The sequence below is a fragment of the Anomalospiza imberbis genome, chromosome Z, assembly GCF_031753505.1.
Source record: "Anomalospiza imberbis isolate Cuckoo-Finch-1a 21T00152 chromosome Z, ASM3175350v1, whole genome shotgun sequence".
NCBI lineage: Eukaryota > Metazoa > Chordata > Aves > Passeriformes > Viduidae > Anomalospiza > Anomalospiza imberbis.
In genome coordinates, this window is record NC_089721.1 from 37,127,363 (window position 1) to 37,147,329 (window position 19,967).

General features: G+C 46.7%; 2 protein-coding genes across 2 annotated transcripts in view; both read left to right on the forward strand.

The window, feature by feature from the left end:
* The first annotated feature begins 17 nt into the window (after positions 1-17).
* LOC137464472 (E3 ubiquitin-protein ligase BRE1A-like) overlaps positions 18-19,967 on the forward strand; it is a 121,436-nt gene continuing 101,486 nt past the window's right edge. Inside the window, exon 1 of the mRNA XM_068175846.1 lies at positions 18-74. The gene's annotated coding sequence lies outside the window, so the exon portion shown is untranslated. The remainder of the gene's footprint in view (positions 75-19,967) is intronic.
* Positions 2,850-18,587, forward strand: RNF20 (ring finger protein 20). Its single transcript, XM_068175844.1, has 20 exons — positions 2,850-2,870; positions 3,387-3,557; positions 3,685-3,852; positions 3,970-4,117; positions 4,290-4,472; positions 5,700-5,818; positions 6,642-6,788; positions 6,970-7,047; positions 7,363-7,482; positions 8,707-8,886; positions 9,081-9,216; positions 9,854-9,975; positions 10,289-10,692; positions 11,278-11,395; positions 12,686-12,835; positions 13,765-13,977; positions 15,867-15,992; positions 16,874-17,014; positions 17,339-17,440; positions 17,671-18,587. Exons 2-20 carry the CDS (start codon positions 3,429-3,431, stop codon positions 17,845-17,847), a joined length of 2,961 nt encoding a protein of 986 aa, XP_068031945.1. The 5' UTR covers positions 2,850-2,870; positions 3,387-3,428; the 3' UTR covers positions 17,848-18,587.

Below are 19,967 nucleotides of genomic sequence, written 5' to 3' on the forward strand. Positions count from 1 at the left end.
TGTCGACAGATCCCGGTGCAGCCGTGGCGGCGGAGTAGGCGGCGGCTACGGCAGTGACGAGGCGGCCGCGGCGGGTCTGTGGGGCGGCTTGGGGCCGGGGAGAGCCGGGAGGTGGCCGTGTGGAGGACGGAGGGGTCGCTGGGGGCTGGAGGCAGCGCACACCTGCAGAGGGAGGGAGGGACGGGCCTGCGGCGTGTCCGGCTGGCGCTGTGGGAAGATGCCGGGGACAGGGGCAGGACCCCCGCGGGATGTGGGAGAGCGGAGGAAGTGTGGGAGCAGCTGGTATTTGTGGGAAGCTGAATCACAGAATCGGTCGGGTTGAGATCAAGGCAGAGTCCCCTGGAGCAGGTGACAGAGGAACACATCCAGGTGGGTTTGGGATGTCTCCAAAGGAGGAGAGTCCACGACGTTCGTGGGAAGCTGTTCCAGTGCTCTTCCACTCTCAGTGTTTTTCCTCACATTGAGGTGGAATTTCTTGGGTTTCAGTTTATGGCCACCGCTCCTCATCCTGTTGCTAGGTAGCACTGAAGAGTCTGGAGCACCCTCTTGGCACTCACTTTGGAAATAATTGTGTGCATTAATGACATCCCTCCCAGTATTCTCCAGAGTAACCAGGCCCAGATATCACAGTCTCTTTTTATAAGAGCTATGCTCCAGAGCCATCATCCTCTTTGTAGCTGCCACTGGACCCTCTCCAGCAGCTTCTTGACTTTGTACTGTGGGGTCCAGAACTGGATACAGCACCCCATCCTTGCCACGCTAGTGCCAGGCAGACTAGAGGGTTGGAAGTTTTCCCCTTTCTCCTGCAATGCTTAAAATATTCCTCCTGATCTGAAGCCATGAGAAAATCCCCTTTAGGCTTGTGGATGGAGCGTTGTTTCACTGGAGTTCCTGCTGGGGAGTATAAACTCAAGTAGCAGTTTTTGAATCTGACCAGTGCTTTTATTTCTGTTGTTCTGTGTCTGTACATAAATTCAGGTTTATATGTGTGTAGTGTAGTTTCTGTACTGTAGCAGGAACATCAGGTGGTGGCAGGTATAGTAAAGGTTTTTGATTTAGTTGTAAAATGGTAGTAAGTAAGAAAAGAAAATCTAATTTGAGTTTCAATCAATAGGGCTTGTCATCAGAAATCCATCTTTTTTTAAAGCAAATACAGAAAGATTGAGTAAAACTTAGCAGAGCATATCAGCTGTTCTGTGTCAAAAGCAAAATAAATCTGACCTTCAAAGAAATGTATATTCATGCTTAGAGTTCTTTGCCTCTTCTGTGTATGAGCAGCAGAAAGGATTATCAGGCATTGGAAGGGGCTATCCAGGGAGGTAGTGGAGTCCCTGTTGCTGGTTGGACGTGGCACCCAGTTCCCTTGTGTAGCTGACAGGGTGGTGTTGGTTCATAGGTTGTACTATATCTCAGAGGTTTTTCCCATTCTAAATGATTCTGTGAAAGAGAGGGTCTGTGGCCATAAAAAATTAATGGGTTGGGGTCTGGTGTACAGTGTGTGAGGAGGTTGTGAGAGGGGAGCTGGAGCTGAGAGGGGTGCTGCCAGGAGGCAGTGGAAGGGGTATTTTTTGTCCTTGGACAAAAAGTGTGAAAGGCAGTGGGCAGTGGTGGCTTGCTAGACTGACAGGAGACAGATGATATGTTTTTAGTGACAGCTGTTCCCTTCCAATGCTCTTGTAATTCCGCCTAAAGTCAGTGATGCTGCTAAGAGAGGGAAAATGGTTCAGTGGCAGTTATCTTTCTTTGTGAATTTGAGATGTAATTTAATGTTTCTGTTAGAAGATAGCTCACAGGATCTGTGCTGTTTCAATCACTCACTTAGAAATAATCTTTATACTGTTTTGCATATGATGAAGGGCACTGCCGAGCTGAAATGCTTGTGAAATGCTGAGATTTGGCAAAGTAGTGTACCAGCTTCATCTACAAAAGGCAGTGGCCTTGTTGCCTTCAGTAGAACTGCTCAATTCAAGCAGGTAGGAACTGGAAGGTTCAGTTCATAACCCCTAGTTTGACTGTCAATGCCATTATAGGCTTAAATTGAATGAGTCAGGTTTTACTGACAGGGTCTGCACTTCATTCACTTCTGGTTTCATTCAGTCTAGAGGCTGGCACAGCACCAGTGGCTGTGGGAGAAGAATGCAGCTCACGTCTAGTGAAGATCTGACTGGTTCCATGTTTCATCTCCAGCCGCTCCATTTGCATTGGAAACCTTTTGAGGATACACTTGTAATTTTGCTCAATAATATTTTAAGGAACTACAGGAAATACTGTTCAGACATGAGAAAAGCCTTTTTTAATGTTGAGGATGATCAAGCACTAGAGGGGCTGCCCAGAGCCATGGCTGAGTTTCTGTGCCTGGAGATGCTCAGGCTGCCTGGACAGGGCCCTTGGCAAGCCCTGGACTGGACCTGCTTTGGCTGAGCCTGCTTTGTGCAGGAGCACAGGGCAGGTGACCTCCTGTCCTCCCTTGCAGCCCCAGCTGTTCTGTGATTCTCTAGTAGTCCAGAGCTTTTCAGACTGGATTGAGTTAGGAATAGGTTCTCTTGAAAAATGTTTGCATCTCTCCTGGTACACAGCAAAACTCTTGGAATGGGTCTTTGCAAGCCTTGGCTCCAAGTTGCTTTTCAGTTCTGTAGCTTTTGTGAGCTCTCTAAGTACAGAGCTCCTTTATTTCCAGGGTGTTGCTGCCCTCAGCTTTGATTGGCTTTGTGTGCAGATTCAGTAGGAACAGTTTGGTTGTTGTGCAGTGAACCGGTGCCGCATCCACACTGTCTCAGTTTTTTTCCAAAGTCTAACCTGGTGCATTTTTGTTATGCAGAAAAACAGAGAGTGAACCTGGATGAAGATTTTTTTGCAAAGAGAGTGATAAGGTACAGTGCTTCCATTCTAACATTACAGAGCAGTGGATATTTTCCCCATGGACTTTCTGCTTGCAGTGCAGGTCCTGCTGGTGTCTTTTACTGCTAGTGTTGGACCAGAACGCGTGAGTCAGCACAAGCTGGCACAAACTCCCAGTTAGAACACAAGGAATAGATTTATTTCCATTACCTTGCTACTTGTGGGATCCCCAAAGCAACACCTGGGCAGAGGTGCAGTATTAGAGACGTGGGCACCCTTAGACTCGGCCTGTGCCAGAGGATCACTGGCTTGTCAAGGGTTACTCCCAGCTGCAAGGTCACTTGAATGATTTACAGTCCTCCTTACCAGTCTTCCACTTTTAATCCATTCCTCCCAACAAATATTTTTCAAAATCTTTCTGGTTCCATGATTTTCTCTGTTTTGGGCATTTTGTTACCGTGATGGGTCAGCACGTTAAAATCTGCAAATCAAATTGACCTCGTGGATGTGTATTTGGTGGTTTTTTAATAGCGTTCTTTAATGTTCAGGGAGAACTTGGAGAAGGTGGGAATCTGTACACTTCAGCCACCATGTCTGGAATTGGCAATAAACGGACGGCTGGAGAGCCTGGCCCTTCTGCACCTCCAGAGAAGAAGGCAGGGGTTGAAGATTCGGGCACCACTGTGGAGACCATTAAACTTGGTGGTGTTTCTTCAACGGTATGTCTTCCTTGCATACCCCCACTCCATCCACCTTTTGGTTTTTTTCATCTGGAGGCAGAAATGTCTCTGGGGTCAGGTTGAGTCCTTCTGTGACCTGGCCTGTGTGCCGTGTGCCTGTGCCCAGGAGGAGCTGGACATCCGGACACTGCAGACCAAGAACCGGAAGCTCGCGGAGATGCTCGACCAGCGCCAGGCTATCGAAGATGAGCTGCGGGAGCACATTGAGAAGCTGGAGCGCCGGCAGGCCACCGACGATGCCTCTCTGCTGATCATCAACCGCTACTGGAATCAGGTTGGTAACAGCTTTTGTTACTTCATGTACAGTTTTCTTGTCTCCCCTGTACCACTGCAGTCCTTTTGTTCACATCCATTCTTTACCTTGTCTTGCCTTGCCTGTCCCATCATTCAGTTTGATGAAAATATCCGCATCATCCTTAAACGCTTCGACCTGGACCAAGGTCTTGGAGACCTTTTGTCTGAAAGAAAAGCACTGGTGGTGCCAGAACCCGAACCAGACTCTGACAGTAACCAGGAGCGCAAAGATGAGAGGGAACGAGGTGAGGCACCTGTCTGGGGACAGTGGGAAAGGTGGATTTCAGCTATGGACAATGCTGATACCCATTTCTAAAGGCTGACTGAGACTTTTTTTTTTTTTTTGTGATTGTAAAGAGCAGTGATATGCTACCTTCTAGAACACACTTACTTCTTCTCACTTCTTTATGTTCCCAGGGGAAGGACTGGAGCCAGCATTCTCCTTCCTGGCCACTCTAGCCAGCAGTACCAGTGAGGAGATAGAATCTCAGCTGCAGGAGCGTGTGGAGTCCTCCCGCCGTGCTGTTGCCCAGATTGTGACAATGTATGACAAGCTGCAGGAGAAGGTGGATGTGCTGTCTCACAAGCTGAACAGTGGAGGTATGACCAAGGTGGCAGGTATTCAAGAATGCTTATCTGCCCCCACCTTAGACCTGATCCTGCATTGTGGACATTAAGGTCTAGTCCTTCTCACATGCATGTGTTTTCCAAAATGAATTGTTTGACTTTCCAAACTCTTGTTGTCAAAAGCTCTTCTAAATGACCATGTGCCAGAAGTGCATTGTAGCTACCCCTGTATTTGAATGCTGGGGGCTGTGCCCAGAGTGTTGGGCAGCTTGTTTCTGCAGTACTGTGTTCATGTGGCTGAGAAGTCAGAGAGCAGTTGAACCTTCCTAGCCAGCAGTCCTCAGCCTCCACATGAAATGCTTCATGCTTACAAGTAAAGAATGAAATCAGCATTGCAAACTGATGGTGGACTCCTTCTTTGCAGTTTCGTAGAGGGTGTAGGAATAACAAGCTGCTCAGTTTCCACTGAGTCCTGAGCAAAACTGTACCTATCTCATGGTGTGGTGTGCTTAGGGCAGCTGTCAGTTTTGAATGTAGCAGAGTTCTGCAGAAAAAGCCAAATGACCAGCTTCTAAAAATTAATGTAGCAGATTCACTTCAGACTCAGATGACTGTTGAAAAAACATCATTAGCTTAAGGTTAGATTTTGAATCTTTTGAAAGAAGCCTTGTGTGGAATATCAGCTCATGCTTGATGTGCCTTCTGTGTGCTCTGACCAAGTCTGGCATTGGTGTAGGGAAGTGTTGCTGTCCTTGGCTGGCAGTCATAAACTGTAGTAGCTTTGACACTGGTGCCATGTGAGCCTGTCCTCAGGTGCTTGTGTTTCACCTGTCACCCTGGTGCTGTTGTTGTCACATGGTGTCATGGTGTGTTGGCCTGGTGTGTCACCCTGGGCCACCTGTTGCAGCAGGTTTCTGCATGAATTTGGGCAGCACTGGGGCGTCCCTGGGTTCCAAGGGCATGCTCTGGGTTGCTGGCACGGACACAGCTGAAGTGATCTCTGGTGAGAGGGGATGGCTCCCAGGTCAGAAATGGGCAGCACTGTTAAACTGCAGAGCCTTTTGCTTACGGAGTGCAGGTCAAAGCTCTCTGTGGAGGGAGATCAGGCCCTCAGGAAGCATGCGTGGGAGAGGTAAAGTAAACTGAAGTTAGACCCAGAAATCTCCTTTTCTGTTTCCTTATTTCTCTCTTTGCTGTTCAGGAATTAAAATCAGTGTTCATTGATTTCCATTAATTTCCTTTCCTTTGTGCACCTTTCAGATATTTCACTGATGGAAGAAGCAGTAGTGGAGCTGAATACCTACCTGTCACACGAGAATGGACGGCTGCAGGAACTGGCTGATGTTCTTCAGGAGAAGCACAGAGTCATGTCTCAGGAGGTATAAAAAGGAGAGAGAAAGAAATCTGCTTTGGGGAGCTGCTTAGCATCATTTATGGTTCCCATAGATTGGAAAGCAGCTCATTTCCTTGGAGAGGCACAGGAGGAACATGATTTGAACATTATGAAAAAGGTTGTTGTGGAGAGCTGTACATAGATTTTCTATATAAATCAGATTGATTTGCTTGTTACATCACTAAAAGAAAGGATAGAAGCAAGTCAGTGAACTGAATGGATTTAACTTTTAAAGGAAAGGGGAGAGCAGGGGAACTAGGGGCAGATGATGCTGAGGTGGCTGTGTAGATACCTGGAACAGTGGAGGTGGCATTCCTGTCATTCTCAGTTACTTGGTTTCTCTGTGGTGTTTGGCAGTGTAATGATGCCAGTTACAGGATGATCCCAGTTGTTAAAGGATTCACAGTATTAGCAGCATTTGTTTGAGAGATTTCAGTTTATTTAAAGATTGTGTTAATGCTGGTCTTGCCCAGCGTTAGACCTCTGAGCACTTAGGTGCTTGGTAGTGTAGATGGACATAGGGATTGAAAAGATTAAAATCAAAAAAGCCTTTGAATTAGCTGAGGTGGCTGCCTCTGTATTCTGCCAGATATTACCAGCTTCCTGCTCTTTCTCTATTTTCTGTTTTGTTTTATTTTTGTTGGTGTCTTGGGATTGGGCCAGTGTAAAATTCAGGACAGCTCATGAATAGTCTGTCACCACAGCAACAGATGAAAAGCACATGATGAATAAGAGAAATGACTCCTGAGCAGCATCAGGAAAAATTGGCACTATGCAATGTGCTGGCTGAAGCACTCCTTTGATTGCAGTTCTCCAAGCTGCAAGAGAGGGTGGAGACAGCAGAATCCCGAGTGTCTGTCCTGGAGACCATGATTGACGACCTTCAGTGGGACATTGACAAGATCCGCAAGAGGGAGCAGAGGCTCAACCGCCACCTGGCCGACGTCCTGGAACGAGTGAGCGCTGGCCAGGAAAGCTGGGAAGGGGAGTGATGTTGGATGGGCATGTGACATCCTCTCTGGGACTTTGCTGGGAGAGCTGAGACCCTGCTGTGTACCTTCTTTGGTCTTGGATCTGCTGCATCACTCTTGTCGGTATTTCACTAGGTCTTGAGGAAATCTCTTGCATTTTTTGCAGGTAAATTCCAAAGGCTACAAGGTGTATGGAGCTGGGAGCAGCCTGTATGGGGGAACAATCACCATTAATGCCCGCAAGGTGAGGTCAGGAGCTTGGCTGTGGGCAAGGGCAAGAATACAGTCAAGGAGAACAAGGGCCACAATTTGAACAGAATTTAGATACATATTTTAGATCATTTTTAGATCCTGTGCCACAAAGCTGGGTGACTCTGGGTAAGCCATTTTGTCTGTGTATGAGTTTTCTGCTTAAAACACACCTGGTGGAATTAGACTCGCTTGGTCAAGTGACCTGACTTCTCAGTCTGTAATTGCTGTTACTGCATGAACAGATAGTTCAGTAGCATTCTCAGGAGACACATTAACAGTAGGATTTACAAGCAGTTTATCCCAACAGTTTGAGGAGATGAATGCAGAGCTGGAAGAGAATAAAGAGCTTGCTGGGAATCGCCTTAATGAACTGGAGGAGCTACGTCAGGATCTTGAGGAAGTAACAACACAGAATGAAAAGCTCAAGGTGAGACATCTGTAGCCGTGTGAGGGTGAAGGTGTCCTGTGGGATGGGCTGCCCTCAGCTTTGCAGTGGTGTGTCTGCAGAAAACCTCATCAGCAGTTGTGAGCCTGCTCTTCCGCTGTGTTGCACTTTGCTCCAGGTACAAGTCAGCGAGTCTGGCTCCACTTGCAGCTCAGCGCGTTGGTGACACCGTGTGGCCACCGTTGGAAACTACTGGTTTCCTGCCCGTGTCCCGTTCTGATCTTTAAGTCCATTTTAACCATGTCTGGTTAAAACTGTTTTCACCTCTTTACAAGTAGTGATCCCTCCTCCACCTTCCCCACGTCCTGTGCAAGTGGAACCAGAGAACAGAAACAATCAGGGAACTTGTGTGGGGAGAGAGGCTCTTGAAAGAGTCAATTAATTTCTGTCTTTCCCACTGTGGGGGAGGGCTAGATAGGAAACAGCCTATGAGTTTGTGATGTTTTAAAGGTGGTAACACAAGAAGCTGTTGCTCTGTGGTAGATAAGTATATAATGGAGAGAATAATCCAAATTTCATCTTGGTGGTCAGTGCCAGTTATAAGAAATGTCTGTCTTGATAACCTAAATCCAGAGATCTGATGCTGGGAACTGTCTTGAGGCACCTCTGAATTCTGTTTATCCACATGAGTTTGTTTTGAGAGAAGTGGTCTTTAGCTTACAGCTTTTTTTTCCCCTCCCTTATTAGTTTTAAGCTGAATGCATGTATATATGTGTCTGTTTCACTGCTGCTAGTCACAATCATTGCTAATTTTTTTTCTGGTTCAGTTCTCTGGGTTTTTATTAATTTCTTTTTCTGTCAGTCATTATGGTTTACTGGCAGAATGCTAACATAATGCCTACTTGCATGTGCATTTTATCTGTTCTCTCATACTTTTCTATGTGTCCATCTTTATCGATCTGGGTGATTATGATTTATTATGTTTTCCAAGGTCACATCTTGGAGAGAAACTATTTCAGGACCCAAGAGCCAAAAACTTCTGTCATGTGGTTGTGCAAGAGAAGCAGCCTAATGCATGCAGAGAGCTCAGAGATTTTTTCAAATTGGTACTGAATCATATCCCTTGGACCTACTTCACAGCAATGCTATTCAAGTTCTACTTTTGTCTTTGCTTGTGGCAGCTTGATTCACTGTTCTCCTGTCTTGAGAGACAGAAACCAAAGGCAAGGGGATAATTTTTGTGGCATTTTCTTGTGTCGCAACCAGGTTGAGCTGCGACGGGCAGTGGAAGAGGCTGTGAAGGAGACCCCGGAATATCGCTGCATGCAGTCCCAGTTTTCTGTTTTGTATAACGAGAGTCTCCAGCTGAAGGCACACCTTGATGAGGCCCGCACGCTGCTCCGTGGCACCCGCAGCACGCACCAGCGCCAGGTGGAGCTGATCGAGGTAACACCTCTGCTCCCTCAGTCTGGGAGCTCTGTCATGCCAGCACCATCACTGCTGGGTCTGTGTGCCTCTGCAAACGCTCAGGGAATTGACGCTTCTGGCAATAATCCAGGCTTTTGTGGTACCTGATATTGATGAGGTGAGAGATGCTCCAGGTTCAAAGCACCGAGTTCTGTTTCCTTTTTGTTCCTCAGAGGGATGAGGTCAGCCTTCACAAGAAGCTACGCACTGAGGTGATTCAGCTGGAAGACACCCTGGCACAAGTCCGCAAAGAATATGAGATGTTGAGGATAGAGTTTGAACAGACACTTGCTGCCAATGAGCAAGCAGGTATGGTGTTGTTCTGCTGTGCCTGAAAACAACCACCTATCCACCAATGCTCATTAGGGGCTACAGTGCACAAGAACACTTCGGTTGGTTCTTTGTTGCTGTTAAATACTTGTTCAGGTCTCTTCACCTCAAAACAAAGCTCTTCACCTGTTTTATTGGGAGGCCAGCTCCACTTCTTTCTAGATGCTGCATAATAGATACATTTTGCTAACGATTTGGTTTATGGTAGGATATTTTGAATTATTAAAAATTTATTGGGGCGGGAGGATTCATTTCCAAGTCTCTAAGGACAATCTAGATAGCAAAGCAGTAATTCTTAAATTTCATCAGAGGAAATAAATTAGTTCTGAAGTAGCATTTAAATCCGATTTCTTTTGTAACATGACATGTTTCCCTTAGGATCATGGGTATAAAAAGAATGCTAAGTGGGAGCTTTGGACTGTGAATTTGCAAGTATTTATGGTTGTGTGTAAAACTGGTGTGACTTTTTTCGGCACGTGTTTTGTGTTGCTCTGTTACGTAGCAGAATGGTGATAGTCTTATTTTATTTGTCATTGTCACTTAGCTTGTTCTCCATCTCCATGCAAGAAGGTTGACATAAGTGTGGTTTGTTACCGAGGTGTTTCTGTTTTTGCAGGCCCCATTAATCGGGAGATGCGTCACCTCATCAGCAGCCTCCAGAATCACAACCACCAGCTGAAGGGAGAGGTGCTGAGATACAAGCGCAAACTGAGAGAGGCCCAGTCTGACCTGAGCAAGGTAACACAGCAGGAAATGCCAGAAAAGAGGGGAAAGTGCTTAGAAGAGGGGGGAATGCTGTCACTCTTGCCAGGAGTATCAACCTTTCTGGTAGGCTGTGCAGGATGCAGTGAAATTTTCTGTGGAGCTCTGCACTCTGCTGCTCCCTTTGACTAAATGAATGCTCTTTCTTTGTGGCTGTGTAGTTGCTCCATGAAAAGGGGGCATGGAAGCATGGATCTGTGAAGACAAGGGAGAAGAGAGTAAGGAAGACTCCTGGCTAAGAATTTAAACATTTGTTTTCTTGGTCATCTCTCTTCCTGTTCCACACCAGATCCGCTCTCGCAGTGGCAGTGCTCTCCTCCAGTCCCAGTCCAGCACTGAAGACACAAAGGAGGAACCCACAGAGATCAAGCAGGAACCTGATGATCCTTCTGCCCGAGTGTCTGTTCCCAAGGCTACTTCTGAAGATGTTAATGAGATGAAGGCCAGGCGAGATGAAGAGGAACGGGAACGGGAGAGACGGGAAAGGGAGAGGGAAAGAGAGAAGGAAAAGGAGAAGGAGAAAGAGAGAGAGCGAGAAAAAGAGAAAGAGAAGGAAAAGGAACGAGAGCGGGAAAAGCAGAAGCAGAAGGAATCAGAGAAGGAGAGAGAGTCCAAAGAGAAGGAGAAAGGGAAGCATGAAGATGGGCGAAAGAAGGAGGCTGAAGTGATCAAACAGCTGAAGGCTGAGCTCAAGTAAGAGTTGTTGTTTCTCCCTTTCCTGTGGGAGCAGTGCCCAAGCCTAGGGTGTTCATGTGTTCTTGCTTTTATGGGATTAGCATCAGTGGAGTTTGGAGCCAAGAGAGTTTCTTGACACCCTCTGTATCTGATTGTGATGTGGTCATTGTAGAAGTGTTTTTCCTACAAAAGCCTAAAGCGTGAATTACCAAAGCAGATACTTCATGGTGTGGGTCAAGTAACATTGATTTGTTGTTGTCATAACAATAGCATACAAGTTCACAGCAGCAGGTTATTAATAGAGGACACAGCAGTGTCCCACTCCTGGACAGTTCCCAAGGCAGAGGTGGATAGTTTGTACCTTATTGTTAGGGTACCTATTTCATCTCCAACCCACTTCTTGCATTTCAACTCGTGTGCCTGAACATATTTCTTTTCCAGCCTATACTCAACTGCTGTTTTATGTTACCAGGATAAAATGAGCCACCAACAACTCCATATCCACATGGGAGATGAGAGGATACTTCCAGGCTATGGTGCTGGCTGTGTAACAGTGTGGCTTTGCTGCTGTGTTCTCACTGTGGTCTGTCTCCATTTCTCCAGGAAGACCCAGGAGAGCCAGAAGGAGATGAAACTGTTGCTAGATATGTACCGCTCTGCCCCCAAAGAGCAGAGAGACAAAGTGCAGCTCATGGCAGCTGAGAAGAAAGCAAAAGCTGAGGTATCCCTAACTTCTCTTCCTTTTTTCTTTTTAATGTGTTACTTCTTTTCAGCTATTCTGCAGCAGAACTGTGTTGTTTCTCTCCTCAGAACTGAGGATTGTTTGTCTTCTCAGCTTTGTCACTTGGAGATTGGAATGGTCTGGAGATAAACAGGGACTAGTTGCTAGTGCAGGCACACACACACAACAATCTCTAGGTTCATAAGCACAGACCCATTTGCAGTTCCCTTGAGTTCCAGCATGTCCCTGTGTTTGGGACCCCTGTGGTTCCAAGCCCGTCTTGCCTTCTTCACAAGCAGGTCTCACCTATAGGCAGCACTTCCTCTGTGCAGCACACATACATGGGGTAAAGAGTTAGATTGCACGGCGATACTTCAGAAAATGTGTAATGAAAAGATACAAGAAAATAGGATAGGACAGGCTGTAATGACCACAGGCAAGGCCGAGCCAGACAAATGTGTACTGACTGCCCATATTTTCCATAGGACTGGTTCCTTTTATGCCCTTCTCTGTCTAACCCCAATTTGTTCATCCTTGGTCTCCATTTCCCTGCACATTGCTCCTGGATTTGAGCAGCTCTTGATTCCCACAGCTGTCCCACTTCAGAAGCCATTCTTGCTTTACAGTGTCATCAATTACAAAGTCTAAGCTGATCTTCCTGGAGGTTGTTCCTGTAGTTTCCTGGAAGCTGTTGTGACTGGAGAGGTTTGCTTCCTCTCTATGTCTCTGTCCTTGTTTTGTCAGGTTTGTGTCTCTGTATATTTTGGTTTGGGTTTTCTCCTTCTTGCACACTCGGATAACCTTGATGGAATAAACATTTTCACACTCCCATGTGCTCTCATCAGTTAGTGTGACTGACCAAGTTTCGTTCTCATCACTGCTTCCCTTACCATTTGTCTGCCAAGTTTGTATCTCTGTATGTTTTATTTTACCTCCCCCTTTTCCTGTTATTTCCTTCTTGTATGGAAGAAGGTCTTTGACCAGATGCCCTTAAGGGAGCAGATGCTCTCTGAGCACATATCCATACATGTACAATTGCAGGAGACTGATGTTCCTACTCTGATAAAAGATGATGTGATATTTTCAAAGGTGTGGAAGTCAAGATCTTGGGCTTACAGCCCACCTCAATAGTACATCTGCCTGTAATACTCTTGTCAAAACAGCCTGGTGTTTTTTGCCGTGCTTTGAAGGCCGTCCTGAGTGTTTCAGAGAATTTTGGAGAAAACAGGCTCTTAACAATGCTCAGGGCATATCCTTGTGTTTAGTGTCATTTCTGGTTGGTTCTTGTAGCTTGAAGAACTGAGGCAGAGGGTGAAAGAATTGGAAGACAAGGAAAAAAAGGAGAGTAAGAAGATGGCTGATGAGGATGCCCTCCGCAAGATCCGAGCAGTGGAGGAACAGATTGAATATTTACAGAAGAAACTTGCCATGGCTAAGCAGGTGAGAAATTCCTGATGAGTTCTCTTTTGGCTGGGGCAATTGAATGAGCTGCCGTCATGTTACATCCAGGAAGAGAGAAGGAATTTATATCTGTATGGGCCAGAGATGGGAGTTTAGTGCTTGTTTACCAAAGGGGAAGAAAATTGAGCAAGCAAAAGAACCACCAATAAAATAACCCCCTCCACCCTCAGCTCCAGGATATCACAGGCAGCCATGGTGGGAAATTTTAAATAGCAATGAAACATTAAATAAACAATTAAACATGTGGCCTCGGTGAAGTGCACAGAGGAGAATTGCCTTTATCAGTCATTAGGGGAAGAGATTACAATTTCTTTTTAAGAATTATTACCTCCTCAGTTCATCTAGTGAATATGTTTGCATGGAAGTGGTACATACCTTCTGCTAAAAAAGCCTCAATCCAATGAGAGAGCAGGACCACCTCAGCAGGGTAGAGGCAAGCTAATGAATTGACATGTACTTTTTTGGAATTCAGATTCTTCTTATTGTAGAACAGAGCTGCTCTACCTTTACAATGTTGAAGTGCCCAAAGTGAGTTTAAGGAGCTTGGCAGCCTGTTAGTTGGAAGCTGTCCACATGTAGAATTTTTGGCCCGGTGTATCTGACAGCTGTTCAGCTGCTGGGAATTGGGTGTTGGTTTCTGCCCAGCTCTGGCAACAGCTGTGTCAAACCTGATTCTGCCAGACAAGTGACAGGTGACCATCTTTTCTCTGCACCTTCAAATTTAGAGTATCTCTGCTGTGGTGCAGACTTGTAGGGAATACATTTTTCTGGTTGTTGGGATAATGGTGTTCCCTGACACCAAGAATCTTCCTCCATCTTCACTAGGTTTGGTGTGTCTGAATAAAATGTTCAGGCTCACTATAGGGGTCCAGGGCACAGTTTGGCCAGAGCCTGTGATTCTTTTGCAGGAGGAAGAGGCCCTGCTGTCAGAAATGGATGTCACAGGCCAAGCCTTTGAAGACATGCAAGAGCAGAACATCCGCCTGATGCAGCAGCTGCGGGAGAAGGATGATGCCAACTTCAAACTGATGTCAGAACGTATCAAGTCCAACCAGATCCATAAGCTGCTGAAAGAGGAAAAGGAGGAGCTGGCAGACCAAGTTTTGACACTGAAAACACAGGTAATGGGGTAAAATGAAAGAGGACAAGAGAGCTGGTGGGGAGGTGGAGGTGTGAGTTACCTGTTTTAGGCAGCTGCACACAGCTGAACTGTTTGCTCACTCCCCCACTGAGGGAAAGGGGAAAGAACCAGAAGGGACAAAGTGCAAAAACAGATGAGATGAAATAAAGGGAGTTTAACAGCTAAAGCAAAGATGTCCATACAAGCCAAACAAGAAATTAATTAATTGGTTACTTCCTGGGGCAGGTAGGAGTTGAGCCATCTCCAGGAAGGCAGGGCTTCATCATGCCTTATTGTTATTTAATAAAGGCTGCAGCTCTGAACATCCTCCCAGTCCTCCTTTCCAGCAGCTGTTATTGCTGAGCACAGCATTGTAGGGTATGTAACACCCCTTGGGCCAGCGGGATCAGCTGACCTGGCTGTGTGGCATCCCAGCTTCCTGGGCATCCTCAGCCTAACTGCTGGTGGGCAGCATGAGTCACAGAAGATCTTGGTGCTGTGGAAGTACTGCTCAGCAGCAACTACAACAGTGCTGTGTTACTGACAGGGCTTTTGCTTCAAAATGCAAAACATAGCAGCATGAGAGCTGCTCTGAAGAGAATTACCTGTCCTCACCAGAATCAGTCCAGGATGGAGTGTTCCTCTCACTAGCCTAGGAATGCATCAGGCTTCAAAGGAAACTGTCTTTGTAAAAAACTGAGACTGCTTTATGAGCATTAAAATGTCCTGTGGGTGAGGAAAAGTGGTAAATCCTTTTCCTGTTGGAATGGTACTTCTGCCTGTATATTCTACCTGTAGCTATATGTATTGGTAACAAGCAGGAGGAGTTGGAAACCATGGTTCAGTCTGAACTACCTCATACAAGGGCACAGGCTGGGAGAGGAAATCGCTGAGAACACTGGAACAGAGAAGGACTTGTGGATTCTGGTGGATGAGAGGCTGGACCTGACCCAGCAGTGCATGCTGGGAGCCCAGAAAGCCAACTGCATCCTGGGCTGCATCCAAAGCAGCGTGGGCAGCAGGCTGAGAGAGGGGATTCTGCCCCTCTGCTCTGTGCTTGTGAGACCCCAGCTGCAGTGCTGCATCCAGCTCCGGGGTCCTCAGCACAAGAAAGACACATGGACCTGTTGGAGGGAGTCCAGAGGAGCCTATAAAGATGATGAGAAGAAATGAGCATCTCTGCTACAAGAACAGGCTGAGAGAGCTGTGCCTGTTCAGCATGGAGAAGAGAAGACTCAGGGGAGCCTTCATTGCAGCCTTCCAGTAGCTGAAGGGGGCTTAGAAAAATGAGAGAGAGGAACTTTTTATATGAGCATACATTGACAGGACAAGAGGCAATGGCTTTAAACTGAAAGAGGGCAGGCTTATATTAGATGTTGGGAAGAAATTCTTCACTCAGAGGCTAGTGAGGCACTGCTGGAGGTTGCCCAAAGAAGTTGTGGATGCCCCATCCCTGGAATGTTCAAGGCGAGGCTTGGATGGGGCTTTGAGAAACATGACCTATAGGAAGTTATCCCAGGGAGGCTGGGACTAGATGATCTTTAAGGTCCCTTCCAATCCAGGCCATTCTATGACTCTCAATCCTGTCGTCCTTGGAGCCACTGTGGAACTGTTCACTGCCTTGCAGCAAGTCTTTAAGCAGCTGTCCAAAAATTAAGAAATCTTTGTTGCAAATATTTGACTGCTAAGCTTTAAAATGTTGACCATAGAGATCTGGGTACAGCTCTTTGGATACAGGCACAGCTGTTCAGGGAGAAAAAGGCAAGCTGAATGTATGCTCCCTGGTGATGGGGAAGCAGGGGTAGTTTTAGCCTGCAGCTTGAATGACAGCTCTGAAGACCCACAGAGCATACATTAATTCCTTCTGTTCCCTCTGTCTCCCTTTCCAAGGTGGATGCCCAGCTGCAGGTTGTACGTAAGCTGGAGGAGAAGGAACACTTACTGCAGAGCAGCATTGGAACGGGAGAGAAGGAGCTGGGTCTGCGAACACAGGCCCTGGAGATGAACAAACGCAAGGTGAGTGATGCCTTCGCTTCCTCTTGGGTTGTGAGGTGGAGCTGCTGCCTTGTGGGAGGCATGGAAGGCTCTGAGCTCTCACTGGGATTAGAGAACCTGGTATTCCCTGGTTTTGGATGAGTATATTAGAAGGCTGAGGAGTCCTGGAGAGAATTATGATTAAATTACTGGAGACTGATGTTTTCCTTTGATAAGGAGAAGCAGGTCATATGTTTTTCTGTGTAACCTGTGGTAAAGAGAGAGACAGCAACCAGATAAACTGGGGTCAAAGCTTTTGTAGCAAAGATGGGATAAGCAAAAGGAAATACAGCTGGGGAATGTGAACACTTTCAACAAATGCCTAAGATGAGTAAAGTAGGTGTGTTACCAGTAAAATAAGTCTTAAGTTTATAGCTGATGCTGCTTTTGTTGTTAAGTTTTAGTAGAAATGCAGAAATTACATTAAAACAGGCAGAAAGGAAAGCAGGAATATCCCTGTGAAGAGGAGCTGGGGAGAATTCAGCAGTGATCTCTGTTTAATATGACAATTTATGGTATTAAGGGCACTTGGTTATAAAGTCAGAAGAGAACTGGTGAAGAGAGATTGTTAGAAATAGGTATCGTGCAGTTCTGTCTAGTTCAGCTATAAAACTGCCTCTGAACACTTTAATAGAGAAGACATGGGAGCTGGAAGGCTGAAAATACGTTAAGAAGAGAATTGGACGATCATTTGTGTTTTTGTAAGAGATGTGCGTTGCAGTGTGCCAAGGTTTGGCTCTGCCCAAAGGAGTCTTGAAGCTAAATGATTAGAACTTGTTGATAATAAGGTAATAACAAGGGACTAGAGACCACTAGAGCTGTTCTTCTGTGTTTGGTCCTTATATACTGGTTTTCTTTCTCAGGCCATGGATGCAGCCCAGCTTGCAGATGATCTGAAGGCCCAGCTAGAGCTGGCTCAGAAGAAGTTACATGATTTTCAGGAGGAGATTGTGGAAAACAGAGTAACTAGAGAGAAGGAGATGTTCAATTTCAAAAGGGCTGAGGTATATACCCTATGCACAATCCTTCAAGATCTGTCTGCTTTAGTGTCCTTCTCCTTGTACACTGAGCTTGCAGAGGGTTTCAGCTGAACTGCTCTTGGTATCCAGTTTCACTTTGATTTTGTCTTCATCGCATCTTGGCTCTTTCAGATTTTGTCCCCTGATAACTGACAACACTTGTAGCATCAGATGATCATGTTGTCTCTTGGATTATAGGGGATGAAACTATGGCTGGCATGACTTAGCCTGGTGCACTTTCTCTTTGGTCCCTGAAGAAGCTGACAGAGAATGTACTGCTCCTTCACTTGGTCTCCTGTTTTTCTGCAGGAAGATATTTCTAGGTTGCGCAGGAAGCTGGAGACCACAAAGAAGCCTGACATGGTTCCCAACTGTGATGAGATCCTGATGGAGGAAATCAAGGATTACAAGGTGAGTGTCTGTGTCCATCAGCTTCCCTTTTTACTTTAGTCAGAAGGTGTGTAGGCACACTTTCAGTGTCTGACATCTCTCGTCTGTCCTCTGGCACTGGAGAAACCACATTGTCCTTCTGAGGAATGGAAGTACCTACATGTCGAGACATCTCTGAGCACAGCAGCTGGGCTGCAGGGCCCCTCACAGCTCTGTGTGTCTGTGTCTGTGTGTGTGTGTGTGTGTTGCAGGCCCGCCTGACGTGCCCGTGCTGCAACATGCGTAAGAAGGACGCGGTGCTCACCAAGTGCTTCCACGTCTTCTGCTTCGAGTGTGTGAAGACGCGCTACGACACACGGCAGCGCAAGTGCCCCAAGTGCAACGCGGCCTTCGGGGCCAACGACTTCCACAGGATCTACATCGGCTGAGGCCCTCTCAGAGCCCCTGCTGGTGCTGAGCCAGCCTCCTTCCCTCCCTCTCAGCTTCTGCTGCCTGAGCTGCAGTGTCTTCTGGGAGGAGCCTTCAGGGTCTCAAAAGAAATACACTCTGGATCTTGCTTCCTTTCTTGGCCCTGTCCCTTTGGTCATGCCCTCAGTTTTTGTGTGCTCTTTGTGCCTGAGAGGAAGTTTCCCATCCCTTGCTTTCACACTGCCAAGGTGGGAACATGCAGCTGAAGTGCTGCCTTGGTGGGATGGAAGCTGAGCTGCAGCAGAGATTAGTGAGAGCTTTATTTGAGGGCTCTGCTTTGGATGCTAATTAATTCCCATCAAGGAATGGCACTGCTCCTGGGAGGGAAGTGTTTCCCAATTAACAGGCCCAATAGGGACCAAGGAAATGAATCTGTAGACTCAGTGGAGCAATTCCTTAGGTACCTGTGCACCTTCCTGAGTCAGGGTAAGAACCCTTGAGGGCTGGTGCACTAGGAAACCCTACCCCAAACAAACACATCTAAATATCCACAAGAGGAGAAAGGAGAGATCTTGGAGACCCTTAGAAAACAGCATTCCACTGACAAGCCCTGGTTGATGTGCTCACCTTCCCCTAGGCTGAAGCATTGCTGTCATTGTCCTTCTCAGAAAAGGGCTTTTAGTGGCTCCTTTGCTGCAGCTTTACCACAAAGATTGACCTTGTTAGGTACAAATTCTTATTAAAGCTGTTCTTTGGTTTATTTTTCTGGTTCTCCTGCCTCTGGTACTGTCTGCTCTCCCATCCTTTGCCCAGTTTTTGGAAACATTTCTCACAAGCTTTAAACTTCTTCAGTAGAGACACTTGATCTCTTCCTTCCTCTCCTTTCAAAATATGCTCAGCTAGAACAACTTAGTTCCATGGAGGAGTTTGGAAACTCCTGTTCTCCCTTAGCAAGAAAAAAGTCTTGGTTTTGTTTTAAAACAAAAGCTGATTTCAAGCTCATTTTGGAAGTGACTGAGTTTCTCTCAGTGGACATAATTTTAACACTTAGAAACAATGAAAATTTTAGATGGTCTGTTTGCCAGAATGTACAGAAAGAATTCTAATTTATCAGGACTAGAAGTATTGAGCTAAAAGAAGTAAAGAAGTGACAGCCTTTATCAAAATGTTCTCTAAATTCAGTGTCTGATGTGCTGAGGCCTGAGCAGCAAGCCTAAGCCACTGCTGACTTACAAGATTGATCCTGGGGTTGTTAACCCCATCAGTATTTAGCTAAAAATAGACTACAAAGACATGCTAGCTCTGTATAAGCTTGTGTAGTTATCTGCAAGGAATATATCACTTCAGGAAACTCACAACTGACATGAATACAGGCTTCTGTAGGGTATTTTGGGGGAAACTCCCAGACCAGGCCTGGGCTCTGGCCAAGGCCTGGCCCTGGCTGCTGGGGAAGTGTGCCATCAGATCCAGAAGTTGCTGTGCTAAAAATACAATCAGGTCACTTTGTCCTCCTTGCACGTATTGCAGCATGGGCACATCAGGCTTGCCTGCAAGACACACAGCTGTGAGGGGCCCTGCAGCCCAGCTGCTGTGCTTTGGCATGGCAGTCATTCATCCCCTAAACACAAGGGCAGTGGACTTCAACTGCAAAGTCTCTCTTTGCAGTGGGCTTGCTTTTGCCCTGCAGCCTCCACGGCCAGAGGCTTTGTGGGAGCGGGGGCCATCAGAGCCTGTGTCCTGAAACAGACCCAGTAAAACGAGCAGATCCTGCTGCCTTCTGCTACTGCTGATCCTAGCAGCAACTGCCCTGGCAGTTCCTTCAGGGCACTTCACTAAAATGAAGGCTTCCATCATTTTAGTGCTTGTCGGAACTTGTTGCTCCCCAGTTCCTGGATTTTGAAGCATCTCAGTGCTTGTGTCCATGGCCCTTCCTTCATCCCCAGCCTGCAGCAGTCAGACACTGTTGCCTCCCCCTTGCTGCAGCTCATTTGCCAAAGTGCTGCCAAAGGCAGCGGAGCTGGCTCGGGATCCCCGCTGGTTTCTGGTCTCCAGGACGAGCTTCAGAGGGACACTTGGAGCGCTGCCTAAAGAGCTGCCCCTGGGATGGGGGTGGATTTGTCATCCCTGGTGGCTCCTGCTC